Raw genomic sequence first — 18,422 nt, 5'->3', positions numbered from 1 at the left:
GCCCCCAGTAAAGTCAGAGGTGAGAGCACAAAGCAATAAAGTAGGCAGACTCTGGTTTTTTGGGGGAAAATGCTCGAGAATATCCGGGGGGACTCCTGAGGCTCGATCCCGCCTTTGCGTATGCCGAGCCTCCTTCCTCATGACCTTTGTCACGAGTGGAATGCCTCACCGGCTCCCCGCAGGAAGTAACTACAGATGTGGCAGAAATAGCAAGAGAACTAGAAGTGGAGCCTCAAGATGTAACTGAATGCTGCAATCTCATGATAAAACTGTATTTATTATGTGACAAGCACTCTTCCATTCCACAATAAAAGCATAAACCAAATCTGGGGCACTTACCATTTCTGCCACCTCTTATGGCCTGTGTCCTCAGAGCCATTAATCAAGGAGCCTAAACTGTGACAGGGCAGCCACACCACTTGTTTTCAAGTTGCTGAGGGATGATGCGCTAGGACTAGGGTCTCGACAGGATAGGCACAATTCCTTTGGAGTCCATTCTGTTTGAGCCCTTATAAAGCCTGAACTTCTTTTAAGAGCACAGGCCCAGCCCCTTAAGTCTCAGAACAGATTGCCATCAGTGGGGATTTGCAGACAGTCATGATAATTCTTCATTAGAAGCAGTCACTTCAGTGGATGAGTAAAAAAGTGGTTTATTGAGATGGAACCTGTTCCTGGTGAAGATGCTGTGAAGGTTGTTGAACTGACAAAGGATTTAGAATATGACATAAATTTAGTTGGAAAAGCCACAACAGAGCTTGAGAGGATTGATTCCAGGTTTGAAAGAAGTTCTGCTGTGGGTCAAATGCTATTAAACAGCATTGCATGCACAAGAAAATTGTGCACATAAAGAAGAGTCAATTAATGCAGCCAACTTCAGTGTTGTCTTAATTTAAGATGTTGCTAAAGACACCCCAACCTTCAGCAACCATCACCCTGACCAGTCAGCAGCCAGCAGCACTGAGGCAAGACCCTTCATCAGCAAAAAGATTATACCATGCTGAAGGCTCAGATTTTTAGCATTTTTCAGCAACAAAGTATTTCTCAGTTGAGTATGTATATAGTTCTTTTAGACATTATGCTATTGCACACTTCACAGACTACAGCGTAGTGTAAATGTAAGTTTTGAATGCACTGGGAAACAAAAATTCATGTGACTCCCTTTCTTGAAATATTTTCTTTGTTTCTGTGATCTGGAGTTGAATCTGCAATTGAATCTCCAAGGTATGCCTGTGTGTAAAGAATGCACTGGAAGGAGTAATCCTGTAGGCAGGGATGTTGCACTGGTAATCTAGATGATCTGAACTAAGGGTGGTGGCTGTACCACATCTTAAATTGAAAGAAAGGAATAATTCAAAATATATTAAGACATTAGTGATTGACTGAATGTGGAGGAGAGTTTGGTAAAAGTAGGATCTAGATTTTTTGCTTGGCTGACTAGATTGATGTTTGTGAACACAGTTCCCTGTTAAGTATGATCTGTGCCAAATTCAGCAAGACTCAAGCCATGAGGTAACAGGTTTGTTTTATACTCTGGAGCATCATATTGGAAGTGCTTTACTTTTTATTGAATCACTTGAAGAATTATGTTGAGAAATTTAAAGATAATTATAACTATCTAATGATAGTTTATATAAATTTGAAAATCTTGATGAGAAAAAGAAGGAATTTGAAGAAAATAATGAGTTTTCAAGTAAATGTATTTGTGTGAGTATACTTGTTAGTTCAGTTCAGTCGCTCAGTCGTGCCTAACTCTTTGTGACCCCGTGGACTGCAGCATGCCAGGCTTCCCTGTCTTATAGGATATAAGTATAAAAGTATATTTATAGGATATGCAATTTTATTTTATTTACTTTTTTCTCTTTTTTTGGCCATGACACAAGTCTTATGGGATCTTAGTTCCCAGACCAGGGTGTGAGCCCAGGCCCCTGGCAGTGAAAACATGGACTCCTAGCCACTAGACTGTTAGGGAATTCTCTAGGATATGCTATTTTTAGAGGCATATATTTAATTACTGCCTAAAATCTTGTCCTTGTCAGCTCTTCTGGGGAAATAAGTACTTCCCACGTCCATTTATATCACTCTTTTTACACTCTCTATTCATTGTGGTTAGGGAACAATGGACCCAAAAGGACCTCTGCGGGCCATCTGGCCTCTTACTTTACTCCAGGCAGAGTTACCATGTAAAGTCTTCCAGACAAATGGATCTCCATCTATCCTATTTTTATAAACTTCCAGGATAGATTTCTTTCTCACCTTCTCTCTTTTTTTCATACCCTACAATGTCTTAGAGGGCTTTCCGGGTAGCTCAGATGCTAAAGAATTAATCTACAATGCAGGAGACCCCAGTTTGATCCCTGGGTTGGGAAGATCCCCTGGAGAAGGGAATGGCTACCCACTCCAGTATTCTTGCCTGGAGAATTCCATGGACAAAGGAGCCTGGCAGGCTACTGTCAATGGGGTTGCAAAGAGTTGGATACAACTGAGCAACTTTCATTTTCACCTTAACAATGTCTTAAGCAGATGGGAATAACAATTCCAGTGCTTCCAATTAGGTCATGTCAGCAAATTAGGCCATATTAATATGATAATTTTTAATATATACAATGCAGTACTATATAATGGTGTTGACATATATCATCCATGTGCTGTACAGACATTTATGCTGTTCTGCCATTTGAGTTTAAATACTTGTACTTCTTAGGGGGATATAGGCTGTATAAGTTTTGGTTTTTTAATATTTTTTGGCTGTACAGGATCTTTAGTTGTGACATACAAATGCTTAATTGCAGCATGTGGGATCCAATTCCCTGACCAGGGAGGTCTCTGTAGAAGTTTTTAACATGTTTGCTTTTATAATATTGAGATCTCTTTTTCAGATACTTCTTAACAAGAAATTTAATAATGATAATGGTAAGCATAAGTGATAATGATAAGTGCTAACCAAGGAAATGACCATAAAATAATTAATGTTGCTAGTACAAAGTCAATTGTTGAAGAATCTGAGGTAATTACAATTACTTTTCTTTCTCTATACCATTATTTTTATTCCTCTGTGATATTTGTTGAGAATATTAACAGGTGAAAATGAACAGATTCTTTTTTTAAATTGTAGTTGATTGAGAATGTTGTATTAGTTTCTGCTGTACAGCACAGTGATGCAGCTGTACATATTTATACATTCCTTTGTATATTTTCCATTATGGTTTACCACAGGACATTGAATGTAGTTCCCTATGCTATTCAGTAGGACCTAGTTGTTTATCCAGTCTCTGTGTAATAGTTTGCACCTGCTAATCCCAAACTCTCAATCCGTCACTCCCTCATCCTCTCCCTCCTTCTCAGCAACAAGTCTTGAACAGATTCTTTAGATTTAAGATCAGCCTAATGCTGTCCTAGAAATAAAACAGATGTAAGTTGTATGCGTGGTTAGCTAACTCTCAGTTATTTTCTGGTACCTTGCAATCTTATCTCTTTAGAGAAAACCATTTTAAGAGAAATGCCAGTTATTTTTCCTAAGAAAATGATGAAATCAACCCATAACTTTAAATTTCCTGTCACTGTGGGGATGGCAGCATTTCTTAGTGCTTTAAAAACTTTGCACAGGCAAATTACTTTCAACACAAAGCGGATTTTCTGTCTGCTAAACAGGGGGAATCCTCCTTATACCATGCAATGAGGTTCAGTGAGGTCACTGCAGTGTTCCCTGCTGCACAGGGACTGAGATATTGTGAGACTAGGGTGCCTCTTCCTGAGCCAGTTCTTTTTTTTTTTTTTTTGAGGAAAGCGTCTCTGGCTCTGAGGGCTTCACTAGTGGCTCAGTGGTAAAGAACCTGCCTGAGCCAGGTGCTGTAGGGTTCCTGTATTAGTAAGGAGATGGTCAGTAATAGTAAAGTACAAATAAAACAATATTTTCTTTTTAGAGGAGGAAGGTGGTATGTTAGTTATGTGGCTATGTGGAATGGAGGAAGGCTTTAGTAAAGATGTGAAGATATCCACTCAAGAACTAAGAGTGGTTTAGCCCAGGTCTCTCTCATTGCAGGCAGATTCATTACCAGCTGAGCCACAAGGGAAGCCCAAGAATTCTGGAATCGGTAGCGTATCCCTTCTCCAGTGGATCTTCCCTACCCAGGAATCAAACTGGGACCTCCTGCATTGCAGGCGGATTCTTTACAAACTGAGCTATCAGGGAATCCATTTTGAGGTGGCAGGAATGGCTAAGTCCACAGGTGGAGGAAGAAGAGAAGAAATATGTCTCTTGTATGAAAGGAAAGGAAGTGAACAATGAGTAAAAAAAAAAAAAAAAGTAAGGAAAAGTAACAGAATTCTCAAATGATGAATTCTATTTTCTCTGGGCAGTGGTAAGTTTAAGAATTAAGAGACATAGGTTCTGATTTTTTTAAATTGTTTTTGCTGTTTACCAGAGAAATATAGTAAAAATATGAGCTAACACTCTTACAGTGTTTACCATGTGCCAACTGTCCCCAGCATATTTTATTCACTAACTCGTTTAATTTTTACTACTACTCTTTGTGTAATAAGTACTTTTTATCCCCTTTTATGGGGAAACCAAGGTACAGCATTTAAGTGACTTGCTCAGAGACTCTCAGATTGTAAACGAGTGAGGCAGGATTTGAACGTGCACAGTTTGGCTACTAAGTACATACACTTGCCTATCATTCCCCTAAGGTAGCAGAATAATTGTAATATTTGTTGGTGACCATGGGTTTAAGGTGACTTCTGTTTCCCTGTTACTGATTTTTTAGCATCTCTGTTCAGGTATGGCAAGAGAAGATATAGAATTTAAAAATCTATACATTCTATGTGTTGTCATTTTAAACGCCCAAATAAGATTTATTCATGCTGAGTCATACAAAATTGGTTACCTTATTGATGTGATCAATGGATGGAGTTTAGAAAGAGATTGAGAATGTTTTTCAGAATTGATTCAGTTTTTAAAGAATTAGATTAGCTCTTTTGATCAATGACTTTTATGATCAAACTCACATGAAATAAACTTTTTATGAAAAATATTTTTAAAGTCCATAGTAATGTTGCCTTTACTTTCTAACTTTGCCTAAATTTGGTTAACACAGTGGAGTAGATTATTCATGGGAATAGTCTCTCTCATCCATCTTTGCCTGATAGATAAAAAGATAGATTAGATTGAACAATTGCTTTATAATAATATCTTGTTCCAAAAAGTTTTATGGAAAGGTTTAGGATCCCAGGTTCTTTTGTAAAATTGTCTTGGTTAAGGTATTAAATTTGGGTTACTCTCTTCTTACATACAGTATTGTAGCCCTTCTGCTTCTTGGTGTGAAATAGGCTGCTTGCAGAACTTGGTCAGTGTCAAAAGATTAGCTGTATTAGACATGTTAGATTTCTATTTACAGATGTGTTTATAAGCATGCCTAGCAATAAGAAAATCACACTTCTTATAATTCACCCAAGTTATCTTTGGAAGTTTCCTGTGGGAAAATTTTGGCATGGGGTTCTGACAAGAGTATGGAGTGACCATTCTTCCCTAAAAAGTTGTCTTCTACCAGATTTGAAAATGTTTTTTCAGGTTGATGAAATGGTTTCTAAATTAACAACCATTGGCAGGGGGAAAGGGAGTGAAAGTGAAAGTGAAGTCGCTCAGTTGTGTCCGACTCTTAGCGACCCCATGGACTACAGCCCACCAGGCTCCTCCGTCCATGGGATTTTCCAGGCAAGAGTACTGGAGTGGGGTGCCATTGCCTTCTCTGTTAGCAGCAGCTAGGCATATTATATTTACTTGGAGCTGGTATACTTGGTGACAGCCTTAGTGCCCTAGCGGAAGACAAATTCCTAGCCTTTCTTTGTGGTGGTCTGCAGGGCAGGTGAAGAGAAGTGAAAGTCACTCAGTCATGTCTGACTCTTTGTGACCCCATGGACTCATGGAATTCTCCAGGGAGAATACTGGCGTAGATAGCCATTCTCTTCACCAGGGGATCTTCCCAACCCAGGGATCGAACCCATGTCTCCCACATTGCAGGCAGATTCTTTACCATCTTGAGCCACTAGGGATGTTAGAGGGGTAAATAAGCAATGTTCTCTTTTACTTATTATGTTCCTTTCCTCATTTAAAATAGTTTTAAAGGATAAAAGATGAATTAACTATCATAAATTTACAAATCAGTAAGAAACATTATAGGATGAAATAGATAAATGAATACAAACAAGAGTCAGAGAGGCTGTCAACTGATGAATGGACAAGTATAATGTGGTATGTCCTCACAGTGGAATGTTACTTGGAATAAAAAAAGGAGTTAAACACTGAAAAATGCTACAACATGGATTGAAAGCATTGTGCTAATAAGCCAGTCACAAAAGACCACATATTGTGTGATTCCATTTGTATGAACTGTCAAAACAGTCCAGTCCATAGAGACAGAAAGTAGATTAGTGTTTGCCTAGAGCTAGGTTGATACAGGGGCCTGCAGTGGGGGTGGAGTGATTGCTAAGAGATGAAAGATTTTAGGGAAATGAAAATATTCTGAAATTGTGAAGGATGCACATCTCTAAATGTTCTAAAAACTGTTGAATTGTAATCTTTAAATGGGTGAGTCTTATGGTGTGTGAATTATATCTCAATAAAGGGTTGTTTTTGTTTTTTTAAAGCATCTGGATTCTTCTTTCTACTCTGGCTGCTGTAGTTCACCACTTTGCTCAAGAGCTTCCATAGTAGCCCCAGGGTAATTGCTGCAGTGTGCTGTGCTGTCATATCTGACTCTTTGCGACCCCATGGACTGTAACCTGCCAGGCTCCTCTGTCCATGGGGATTCTCCAGGCAAGAATACTGGAGTGGGTTGCCTTGCCCTCCCCCAGGGGAGCTTCCTAACCCAGGGATTGAACCCAGGTCTCCTGCATTGCATTCAGATTCTTTAACCATCTGAGCCACCACGGAAGCCCAAGAATCCTAGAGTGGGTAGCATATCTCTTTTCCAGGGGAACTTCTGACCCAAGAATCTAACCGGAATCTCCCACATTGCAGGTGGATTCTTTACCAGCTGAGCTTCCAGGGAGGCCCTGGTGTCAAGTGCAGGTCGTAACATCCAAAGCAAGGAAGTTTTCCGTAACGTCCGTTTGTCACTGAGCATTATTTTGTTTTTGTTTTTGAAGCCTCCAGCAGACTTCCCATTTTCCCTATAAGGCAGAATCATTGGGGAATGAAAGTACTAGACTTGCTGAGACCAATCACAGTTCACCTCTTCTTGACTAATATGGGCTTGAAGAGGTGTCCTTAAATCATGTGCCTGGTGGTACAGTGGTAAAGAATCTGCCTGCCAGTGCAGGAGACGCAAGAGACATGGGTTTGATCCCTGGGTCAAGAAGACCCCCCTGGAGCAGGAAATGGCAACCCACTCCAGTATTCTTGCCTGGAAAATTCCATGGACAGAGAAACCTGGCAGGCTACAGTCCATCTAGGCACAAAGAGTTGGACATGACTAAGCACACCATGCACACCAGATATCTAAATAGATCTGCCATTAGTCTGGGGTTGAGGACTTCAAAACTTAAGGAGAAGCTTTTTTTAGCTCATGCTCCCTTAGCTACAAGTTATAGGTGCTAAAGAAAAAGTTATTCTGATACTTGTTAAAACAGTAAGGAAGACTTTATTCAAGGAGTTGACTCTATCTCACTAGAGTTTGCAATAGGAGTCAACTCTATTGCAGCTGAGGTGAGAGATCACTCAACTCTGAACACAGCAGAGAGAGCTGGGGATTTATAGCCAACAAGCAGGGTAAAGGGGTCGGTGGTCAGAAAATTAGTAAGAGGAGACATCAAGGTAGAGAGATTTTGCTAAACTGATTGCTCCTGCCAGCAGCACATGCTTGTCTCAAAGATTAAACTATGCATGTCTAAGTGCATAGGCTGGTACAGTGAAACTGTGGATTGCTTATTAAATCAGTTATGGTTCCTTTGGTCACTCACTCTTCTACTTGGATAACTGGTAATTCTAGACTTTCTTGCAGCAGGGATGTGTGCATTTATCAGATCAAAATCAAGGTCAAAACAGAATTCTTGCAAAAAGAAGGCCAAGAAATTAGCTGTAAATAGTGAGGATTAGGAACTTGATCAGGTATCAAGAGTTAATCAGGTATCAAGAGTAGGGGCGTTCTTGATAAATTGGCTTAGCAGGATTCTTGCTAAAATTGGACCTGGAAAGGGCAAGAGAGACTTGGAAGGCCAAAATTGAGGCCTAGTTAAGAAGAGGGCTAAGAGGAACGTAACTGAAGTTTGACAAGGAGAAACTCTTTGTCATAGCTCAAGTTTGGTGTTTTTTTTGCTCTTTTCCCCTCTTATTATTTGATGAAAGACTGACAACTTAAAGTAACTTTCCTCAGGCCTTTAATGCAATGTAGGTTTTTCTTTACTTTTACTTCAAAAAGTATTATGTGTACCTATTCACTGAAAAAAAAATTTAAGAAATAAATCATATAACATATTCTCATTATTTCTGCATCTCCTTAAATGAGACATAGTGTGTAGTCTTCATTAATTATTTAAATTAGAACTTTGGCTCACAGACACATTACTAACAGACCAATTTTAGTAAAATGAAATGAAATTGTGAGTACTATAGCTGCTATAAAACCTGAACCGGTGTGACCAAATCACTGATCGTTAACAGGACCTGCCGTACCTATATAAAATGCACTTAAGATACTTCAAAAGCAAACTTCTATTCAGATAACTTAAAATATGACAATGCAGTGACTTTTAATCAGACTAGAATCAGAACAGGGAAAATGCATGTATAGTTCATTTTAAAATGCAAACCTGTGCAGTCCCCGACCTAAGAACCTAAGAGAATCCCAAAATCCCTTTGCTGTGTAGATTTTTTGGTTCTGCAAACACATTTTCTCCTCAGAAGCAACATCACAATGCTAGCTAACAGGTTAGTCCCAAGAGATTGTTTAGCCCATTGAACTTTATCTAGTTGAATTTATAATATTAATAGTAACCATAAGCCTTTCTGGACCTGTGATGGGGAGGAATAGATGGAAAGGGGCTTGAGCGCTTGGCACCAGCAGTTTCTGGTTGTACTGAGGAGGGGTGATGGGAGTGGAGGAGACTGGTAGAAACAGCTCGCTTGTGGAGAAGTGGGGAATGCATCTGAGACTAGGGCTGCAGTGGTTATTTAGTCTGAAGTCTGCAGTGGTTGGAAAATGAATGTACCTTAAAAATACTCCAACTTGACATGTACTTTCTGAAAGGCTTATCACAGTAAATATAGCTCTTTAGGCAAACATGCAGTTTATTAAAGTGGTTCAGTTACCATGGCAACATATCTGGAATTTATAGCTCCTTATTTTGAGAGGGCTTCATTTCCACCTTCTGAGGCACTGAAATCCAAGGCTAAAGTTCTTAACAGCCTCCAATCTCATTGTATGAATTTTTAGTCTTTAGAGAACATAGACGTACAAAATGTAGCTTGGAGAGAATCAATCTTGTGACTTGATAGTCATATGCATGAATTTTAAATTGGTATTTTTCAATTTTAAAATGTTTTAAACTGTTTCCTATTAAAAAATTTTTTTAATTATTACAAAGCTACATATGATCATAATTTAATGAGGAGAAATAGAAATTTCGAAAAAAGTAACAGTCTCCTAAATTTATTCCCTGGAGGCAACCACGTTCTTTTCTTGTAGCTGATTTTGAGGGATTTACTTCAGGTCCCTCAGCAATGGGTTTATCTTACTTCTTGGTTGGTATTACTGCTTGCTTTGCAGCAAGTGTCATTTTAGGCATCATCAATTGGTTTCTCTATATGTAAGATAAAATTTTAGCTCTTTTGGTCTTCAGCCCCACCCTCACATCCAGACCTTTCCCCTGTTCCCATTCTTCAAACAGCAATAGATAGGGAGATAGACAGATTGATAGATTGATGGATCAATAGATAGAAATGGATGAAGAGAGGGAGAAAGTTACAGTTTTACAAATTTTATATAAATTTATACTAATTTTGGCTTGATCAGTATTCAACTTGTACAGTATTAGAACCATGTTTATAATTTACAGATGAACAATACAATATACTATGGATGTTTTTTCTTTTATGACTCATTTTTCACTAATTCAGCCTCTTACCTTAGTTGTCCAGACTCCTTGCAATATCTTTAAATGTTAGCATTACATCAATTTTATCCACTTAACGAAATTTCTCCTGTACCATTTGATCAACTGCAGTCTGGACAGTTTTTCTTTAGGTTTGCTGTGAAACTCTTATCAGGGATTTTTATCTATTTCTCCCTTGTACTGAATTACTTCTTTTTCAAATATATATATATATATATATATATAAAATTTTCTTTATTTTTTTATTCCCTTGTTTTGCTGTACATTTTCCAGTAGCCTCCCAAGAAGGGGTACGTTGGCAGTAAATTGTTTGAAACTCTGCATATCTGAAAATGCCTTTGTTCTACTTTTATATCTGATTTTTAATTTGGCTGTATATGAATTGTTAAAAATCGTTTTCTCTCATTCAGTATCAATGTTGAGATAACCAGTGCCATTCAGATGTTTTATTCTGTTTTGTTTCTGTGAAATCTGTTCCTCCCTTCTCTAGAGACTTGTAGAGTTCTTTCTTTGTTCCCATTGTCCTAAGATTTCATGATTATGGACCTTGCTCTGGGTCCATTTTCGTCTGTTATGAAGGATCTTCATTGGGCATTTTCTAGTTTCCATTTTGGGAACTTCCAGTTTTAAGTTCTGTAAAATATTCTTTTTTTTTTTTAATTTCTATTTTTTTCTATGTTGTTTTCTAGAACTTTTATTATTCACATATTGTTTTCATGGTCTGGTTCTCTAATTATATTTTATGTTTTCTCTGTTATTTTATATTTCCATCTACTTCCTGGAAGATTTTCTCAGCTTAGTAACCAGTAGATTTTTCATTTCTGCTATTATAGTTTTAATTTCCAAGAGAATTCTGCCCCACTCCCCCAACTCTTTTTTTTTTTTTTCTTTTTGTGGTGTCCTGTTCTAGTTTGGTTTTTTCTCTCTCTGCATTGTTGATCTATTCATGTAGGTTGCTTTCCACAAATGTCTGGTGGGTTTTTCTGTTTGTTTGCTTGCTTTTATTTACAAGATTTTAAACGCTAACTAGGAACTCTGAATGGATATGTAGAGTTTCCATGTTTATTGAAGGATAATAATTGAGTGATCTGATTGGGATGTCTTGTTGAGGAACCCCAATATCAGTATCTTTAGTCTTTTTTTTAGTGGTCTGCTTTTCCCAAAAAGAATCATTTTACACGATTCTTCTCCCTTGCCTCAGTCTCTATTTGGGGACCCTAGGGAATAAAAAAAGTGGAGAGAGAGGGTCAGATCTCACCATTTGTTATGTAACTTACATCTAATCCCCTTGATTTTTTGCAGGATGACCTAACATCAGTGTAGGATTTCTCCACCTGAATAACCTCTGTTTTGCCCTCTCCAGAAAATAAATTTATAGTTTTCTTCCAGGATGGATTGGGAGATCACCTCTTATGTGGAATGGGTAGAGAAAGGCTATGGATCAGCACAGCACATATTTAGCTACTTAAACATTTTTTCAAACAGTCTTCCTATTTTAGCCACATCCCTATCCTCACTTCCAGAGGTGACATTTCCTGATCCTTTTCTGATCACGCCATTTTAAACCAGGTACTTCTCAACACTCCATACTGGCAGCTTAAGAACTGTCAGGTTGGCTAATCAGTTACCAGGCGTCTGTCTGCTTTTTCACTTGCAAGGTTTTGTGGCTATTGATCCCTCTCCAACCTCTTTTTCTCTATACATTTTTCTATCATTTAAATATAGCACTGAGGAGTGGAGGTTAAATATATTCAGCCTGCTATCTTTTCCCAAAATGTCTGACTAATTTATTTTAACAGTTAAGAGATATTGTATTCGTGTTTTAAATTTAATTCTGGGTATCCATTTTAAATTTAACTCCTATTTAATTCATCTCATATTGATTTCTTATGCTTAACCAGTAACCTGGCCTCTAGCTAGCTAAGAAAAGCCTATTCAGTATGAGCTTTCATGATTTTTCTCCCTTCTGCCTCAGGATTTCTTTGTCTCCCTCCCTGTTCTCTCTCACCTCCCTACTGATCTCTTAATCCCATCACGCCAGCCTGTTCTGCAACCTTCTCCATCCTGGAGACAAGCACAGTCCCCTCATTTCTTATTTTTCTCAGTCTTTCTACACCTTTAACAGCCTTTTTGTAAATCTACCTTAGTTTCTTAGTTAAAAAGAAATGAAAAAACAACTTTCCTTAACCCTTAAACTTGAGCTCAGTTTTCTTATTCTTTTTCAGTTTCTCTCCCACACACACAGTGCCATTTGTTTGCCTTTTTATCTTCCATTTTCTCCTTCACTCTGTTCCACTTACTCCTCTGTATGAGCTTTTTTTTTGAAAATTACTTTCTTAACAAAACCACCAACCGCTTCCTCACCACAGCTTGCTTGACTACCCACTTTGCTTTGAGACTCCTTCCCTATCTTGTTGTTGTTGTTTTCCATCTAAATTCTTATCTTGTTCTTATTTTATTTCTCAGTTTTTTCCCTCTCATGTTCCTCTTGTTTCACACGTCGCTTTAGGTGTGGGCTTCTACTATAGGCTGCCTTGAGGACAAAACAGTTAAAGTTCATAGAAACTTACTGATTTTCAGGCTTTCCTTGCGTTATTAAAGTGGCATGATTTCTTATAAACATTCTTATGACATTAATGAGGTTTAACTTTTTATATTCAGGCAGGTGCTGTAAAGGATTATATTAAGATGATGCTTCAGAATGATTCACTTAAATTTCTGGTTTTCGCTCACCATTTAAGCATGCTCCAAGCTTGCACAGAAGCCGTTATAGAAAACAAGGTAGGTTACCATTTATTTATAAAACACTACTTAGGATGCAGTTTTCATATCCTAAACATCAACTGTAGTTTTTATAATTGAGGTGGATTTTTTTTTTTGCCTTCTTCAGATTATGGGATGTATATCTATAAATTATTATTACATATTTTATTGCAAATTATACAAATGTATATATTTTTTAAATTGTACTAATATTGGGATCAACAGGGGGCACAGTGGTAAAGAATCATCCTGCCAATGCGGGAGATGCAAGAGACACAGGTTTGATCCCTGTGTTGGAAAGATCCCAGTAGGAAATGGCAACCTACTCCAGTATTCTTGCCTAGAAAGTTCCATGGACAGAGGAGCCTGGTGGGCTGCAGTCCATGGGGTCGCAGAGTTGGTCACAACCGAGCATGCACACATACGCTAATATTATATTTCCATTGTGTTGATAATATACTACTAATATTTGTCTTTTATACCAGTCATAATACTCCACTGATCAAATTGGATGCATGGATTAAACTCTGCTGCTTTGATAGACTATCATGTGAATTCTGTTTTTGTTACTGGATAAACCATTTGAGATTGGTATAAGCTAAGCTAAGCTAAGCTAAGTCACTTCAGTCATGTCCGACTCTGCGACCCCATAGACGGCAGCCCACCAGGCTCCCCTGTCCCTGGGATTCTCCAGGCAAGAACACTGGAGTGGGTTACCATTTCCTTCTCCAATGCAGGAAAGTGAAAAGTGAAAGTGAAGTCGTTCAGTCATGTCTGACTTTTAGCGACCCCATGGACTGCAGCCTACCAGGCTCCTCCATCCATGGGATTTTCCGGGCAAGGGTACTGGAGTGGGGTGCCATTGCCTTCTCCTGAGATTGGTATAGGCAGTTAAAATTGTTGTTTACCCACATGGTGGCCTAAAATGTGGGTGATTTTGAGGGGAAAGGAAGAATAAATTTAGACAGTTTTGTTATCCAGCTGCAGTCATACTTTTTAAACATCTAGGCAGCCTACTTTATAGAATATTAAAATTTAGTGTGGGTGAGTCTGAAACATACACCCAGGTAAGCCCCCTGAAACATGCTGGCTTCACTGCCTTTAGGTCCACCTTGTTCCCCAACAGCACTATCAGAACAGTATCTGCCATTTTTTTCTTTCCAAGTTTAAACCTGTCACCCCTCTGTGTGTGCTAAGGCCTTCTTGAGATGCTCTGGATCAGCCAGAGGAAGTTCCTGACAAATTATAAGAGCTTAATATCCGTGTAACATCAGAACCACTTGCTGGTGCAGTTAGCTTTTTTAAAGGGAGGAATAAAGCCATGTTTTTTAAAACTTTGTGTACTTTTTTCAAGTATTTGCTAATTAGTCATTAACATTACCAAAGAAATAATTCTAGTCTTTCCTTCATAGAATGATTTATAATAACATAACATAGTAAAGTGCTATATATTAAAGGGATGCTTTCTTATTATCATATAGTATCTGTGATACATCCTCTGAGGAAGGATTAATTAGCCTTAGAAATTTTTGAAATGATTGAACAATATTAGATGTTTAATTCTGATTCCATTATACCTTAAAACTATTGGAATATATTCCAAATGTGTCTCTTCTTCCCACTCCCACTTTATTGGTGTGTTTAGAATTCTGTTTAATGCCACTAAGAGTTAAAAATGTAGGTAGTCATGGTGTTGGAGGTTAATTTCTCCCAAACTCTCCTTTGCCTGACAGTATGTTTTCTTTAGAAAGACCCTCAGAAGATTTTATAGTCTCTGTTGATGGATCACTGGTCAATTTATATCTGTTTATGAGGACATAGAAAAGTTGATAAGGGACATTCTATTAAATCATTAATTTGCTGGTTTACTTATAAAACTGTGTCTCAAGTATTTAAGGCAATGTTTTCCATAAAAGTGCATATAAAAATGAGACAGTTTGAAATTCAGGGCTTATGCCTGTTTTTACAAATTTGAGTAATAAGTTTTTAAAAACTATTCTGACGTACACTGACTGCTTATATTTTCTAAACTCATATTGTTCCTAAAAGACAGCACGGTTCAATTTAGTACTTAATATTTACTTCTTTTTTAAAAATGTGTTTGTGTGTCTTGGTTCTTACCTCAGTGGAGATGACCAAATCACATATTTCTTTTAAATTTAAAAATGGGAAAAAGATGACTCAAATGCTACTTTAAAAAAGATGTTTTCCCAGTTAATGTTGCAACATTTCAGGACTACTGTTCCTGAATCCCAAATACATGGGCTGAATCCACTTTTTCTCACGTGTCTGACTTTATTTTCACTTTGGAATTAGTGGTCCTGTAACTTTAAAATTAGTCTGATCCATCTTTTAAAGTTTGTATATCACTTTACCTAGAACATTATTGAAGACAATAATCCAGTTACGATTATGGAACTCCTGTTATATCTGTCACTCCTGTGACATCACACTTGGCATTGATGGTATGAAGATGAATTAGACTAGATACCATTCTCAAGTAGCTTAAAATATTTAAAAATAAGAAATTTTTATAAGCAGGTTTAAGAAATCTGGTTAAGAGTCTTATACAACATTTACTAACCGATCATTTTCACCAGTTTCGGTTTTATTGTGTGAACATAAAAATAAGCTGTAACATGTATATAATAAGATGGAGCTTGTCCTAATTTTGCCATTTCCCTTGTTGTTGATGGTAGACTCGTTACATCAGGATAGATGGAAGTGTTCCATCTTCAGAAAGAATACATCTGGTTAATCAGTTTCAAAAGGATCCTGAGACTCGTGTGGCTATCCTCAGCATTCAGGCTGCTGGTCAGGTAAGAAGTTTCACGTCTGAATTTGATAATGAAATGTTGAGATAATAAAAAGGCCATTAACCTTAACTATAACTTCCTATTTGGTGTGATAAATACTCATTCCACCTTGAAGAGTGCTAGAAAGTGTAACAGAAGGAGACCTCAACACCTCTGATTATAAGCTTCCTGAATTTTCAAGTAAAGAATTTCCTGAAAGAGTAAAGTTAATTTCATTATAATGCTTTCCCATGATCTTTTGTATAGCATTTTCTCATCCCTTTCTTACAGCACTCATCTTACTTGGTTGTTTTCATCAGAGTCTGTGAGGCAAGGTGGCCTGAGGAAAAAAGAACTCTCCTGTCTTTCTGAGTTTTTTGTGGAATGCCCTTAGTTTGTTTCTTAGAATTAGGTTTGGCTACAAGTAAATGTAAATCCAAATTAACAGTGACTTAAATACACAAAATTTCACTCTTGGATACAGACAGTCCAAGGCTGTTTACCACTCTTAGCAGGTATCTCATCTAAGAGTTCTGCTAGAGCTGATATCTATGATCCAGGCAGCTGAGTGGAGAAAGCCATGCTACATCTCACTGGCCTGCAGTTATTCCCAGAGCCACAACTGTCTTAAAATGAAACTGGAAACAGTAGCCTTTATTGGTCATCAAGTGTTATGTTACAAAGGGGTAAGAAAAGAATAGATATTGGTCTGTACTACCCACTGTAGAAGGGGACACTTCTGAACATTTTTCCTACTAGCATTCTAGAATATTTTGATGTAAATATCTAAGCCAGGATATTTAACAGAGGGAAAAGCAATTGGGCATATTGTTGTTAAATATCCAACCTGGTATATGGCAAATCTGGCAACTTCTGTGGATTCTGGAATCTGGACCAGGGCCAAAGTTCTCCTTTTAGTGAGCTAATTGATGTATATAAAATTGTCTATATAGAGAGAATCCATGAAGATGAAGAAGTTGTAGAACTCACTAGGAGTTCTAATCAAAAAGATGGTTGTCTCAACACTTTTCATGTTGGATTGAATTTCTAGTAGTCTGAGTTTTATATCTGTTAGAATATTTCAGCCATAGAAAATATTATAAAAAAGAGCTTAAAAGTAGAAATGGAGTACCAATAGCTTGGGAGTAGATAAGTAGGAAGAATCTGGGCAGGAGAGTCTGGGAGTGACCTGATAAAAGACTTTCTGAAATTAAGATTGTACAAGGCACTCACATTCTATTCAAGGCTGTATTCCTGAAGGCCTTGTATAATTCAAAACTTAATACCCTTGAATACTATTAATAAAATCTTCATCAGAATGAAGGAAAGTAGAAAGCGCTTTGTCCTGGAGGTTTCTGAATCTTCCATTGTAGTTTAGTATTAATAGCATCTTTGAGTGATTTGATCTTGCCAACATATTTTCCCTTTTTTCTTGTATGGTCATATGATACTTTTTACACTTTTATGATACTTTTTACTTTAAATGCTACTTAATTTTCTTGCATTATCTCTGATATTTTGCAGCATTTCAAATCCTAAATAGCAGCACAGTTTAACATGGTGTTTATTTGACTCTGTCCATGTTTTTATTACTTCTAAGTTCTGTTCCAAAGTGGTTGATCTTCAGCTTGAGAATGAGTGCCACTGTTTAGTGAATGCTAATATGATGTTGTTATGTGATATGAAAATATTTTAAGTTAAAATAACATCAGAGCAGCACAGCAGTCATGAAAGTCACTCACAGAAGTTCCAGGGCATGTGAACAACAGCCATGGATTAGATAACACTACCATAATATGGTAGGTGTTCCTGTTGACCACGTAATACCACCCACTACTGTGTGGCAATAAGCATGGTCCACATTTCGCTTGACCTACCCACTTTAAAGTCATGCATTTTTTAACACAGTTTAAAGAGACTTGCATTATTTCATATATTAGTTATAAAACAAGACCTAGTTAATACTTTTAATGTCATACTGTTTCAAACTGATATAAAATACAGTTGCACAAAGATGCAACTGTATTGTATACATCAAGATACAAATCAGTAAACATCAGTCTTTGGGATGCAACATGAGAAATTCCAAAGATAGAAAAGGTTTTGACTGTAGACATGATTTTCTTGCTTTATAAAACAGAATGAATTAAATGAATAGAAGATGTCATTGCTCTCTGCCTAGTTGCTATGGATACCATGTGTTAGAATTATATTCTCATTTATAATGTATTTTATTAGATTTTCCAATGGTAATGTGAACCCAGTATACATCAGAGGATAAAGTGATTTTGTTTATGTATACATCTGTCAAACTGACTTTTGAAATACTGAAATACCTTTTAAACATGTTCTTTGTAGTTCACCTGACTAATTTGCAGTAAGAAGTCTTCATTTATCTGAATTAAATTTTCTTAATTTGACTTAAAATGAAAGACTGATTTGTTTTTAAGTCCTTCAGTGTTCTCTTGTCCAGTGAACGTACTCAGAAAGACTTTATTATACATGGCTCTATGTTAAATTCTCAGTTTATTTGCATCTCAGTTTCTTTACTTTGGGCTTCCGGGGTGACTGCACTGCAGGAGACCAGGTTTGATTCCTGGGTCAGGAAGATCCTCTGAAGAAGGGAATGGCTACCCACTCCAGTATTCTTGCCTGGAGAACTCTATGGACAGAGGAACCTGGCAGGCTACAGTCCAGGGGGTCTCAAAGAGTCGGACACAACTGAGTGTCTAACACTTTCACTTTTCACTTTTTTTC

At 37.4% G+C, this 18,422-nt stretch overlaps 1 protein-coding gene across 3 annotated transcripts in view; it reads left to right on the top strand.

Moving 5' to 3' along the window:
* The window catches only part of ZRANB3 (zinc finger, RAN-binding domain containing 3), a 304,927-nt gene that overhangs the window by 218,610 nt on the left and 67,895 nt on the right, over window positions 1–18,422 (top strand). For all 3 annotated transcript variants that reach the window (XM_010853654.1, XM_010853653.1, XM_010853656.1), the window contains 2 exons: window positions 12,769–12,888; window positions 15,570–15,689. In XM_010853654.1, coding sequence (XP_010851956.1) covers window positions 12,769–12,888; window positions 15,570–15,689 — 240 coding nt within the window. The remainder of the gene's footprint in view (window positions 1–12,768; window positions 12,889–15,569; window positions 15,690–18,422) is intronic.

Source organism: Bison bison, unplaced genomic scaffold (assembly GCF_000754665.1).
Source record: "Bison bison bison isolate TAMUID 2011002044 unplaced genomic scaffold, Bison_UMD1.0 scf7180017864330, whole genome shotgun sequence".
NCBI lineage: Eukaryota > Metazoa > Chordata > Mammalia > Artiodactyla > Bovidae > Bison > Bison bison.
This window is presented reverse-complemented; position numbering and strand designations above follow the sequence as displayed.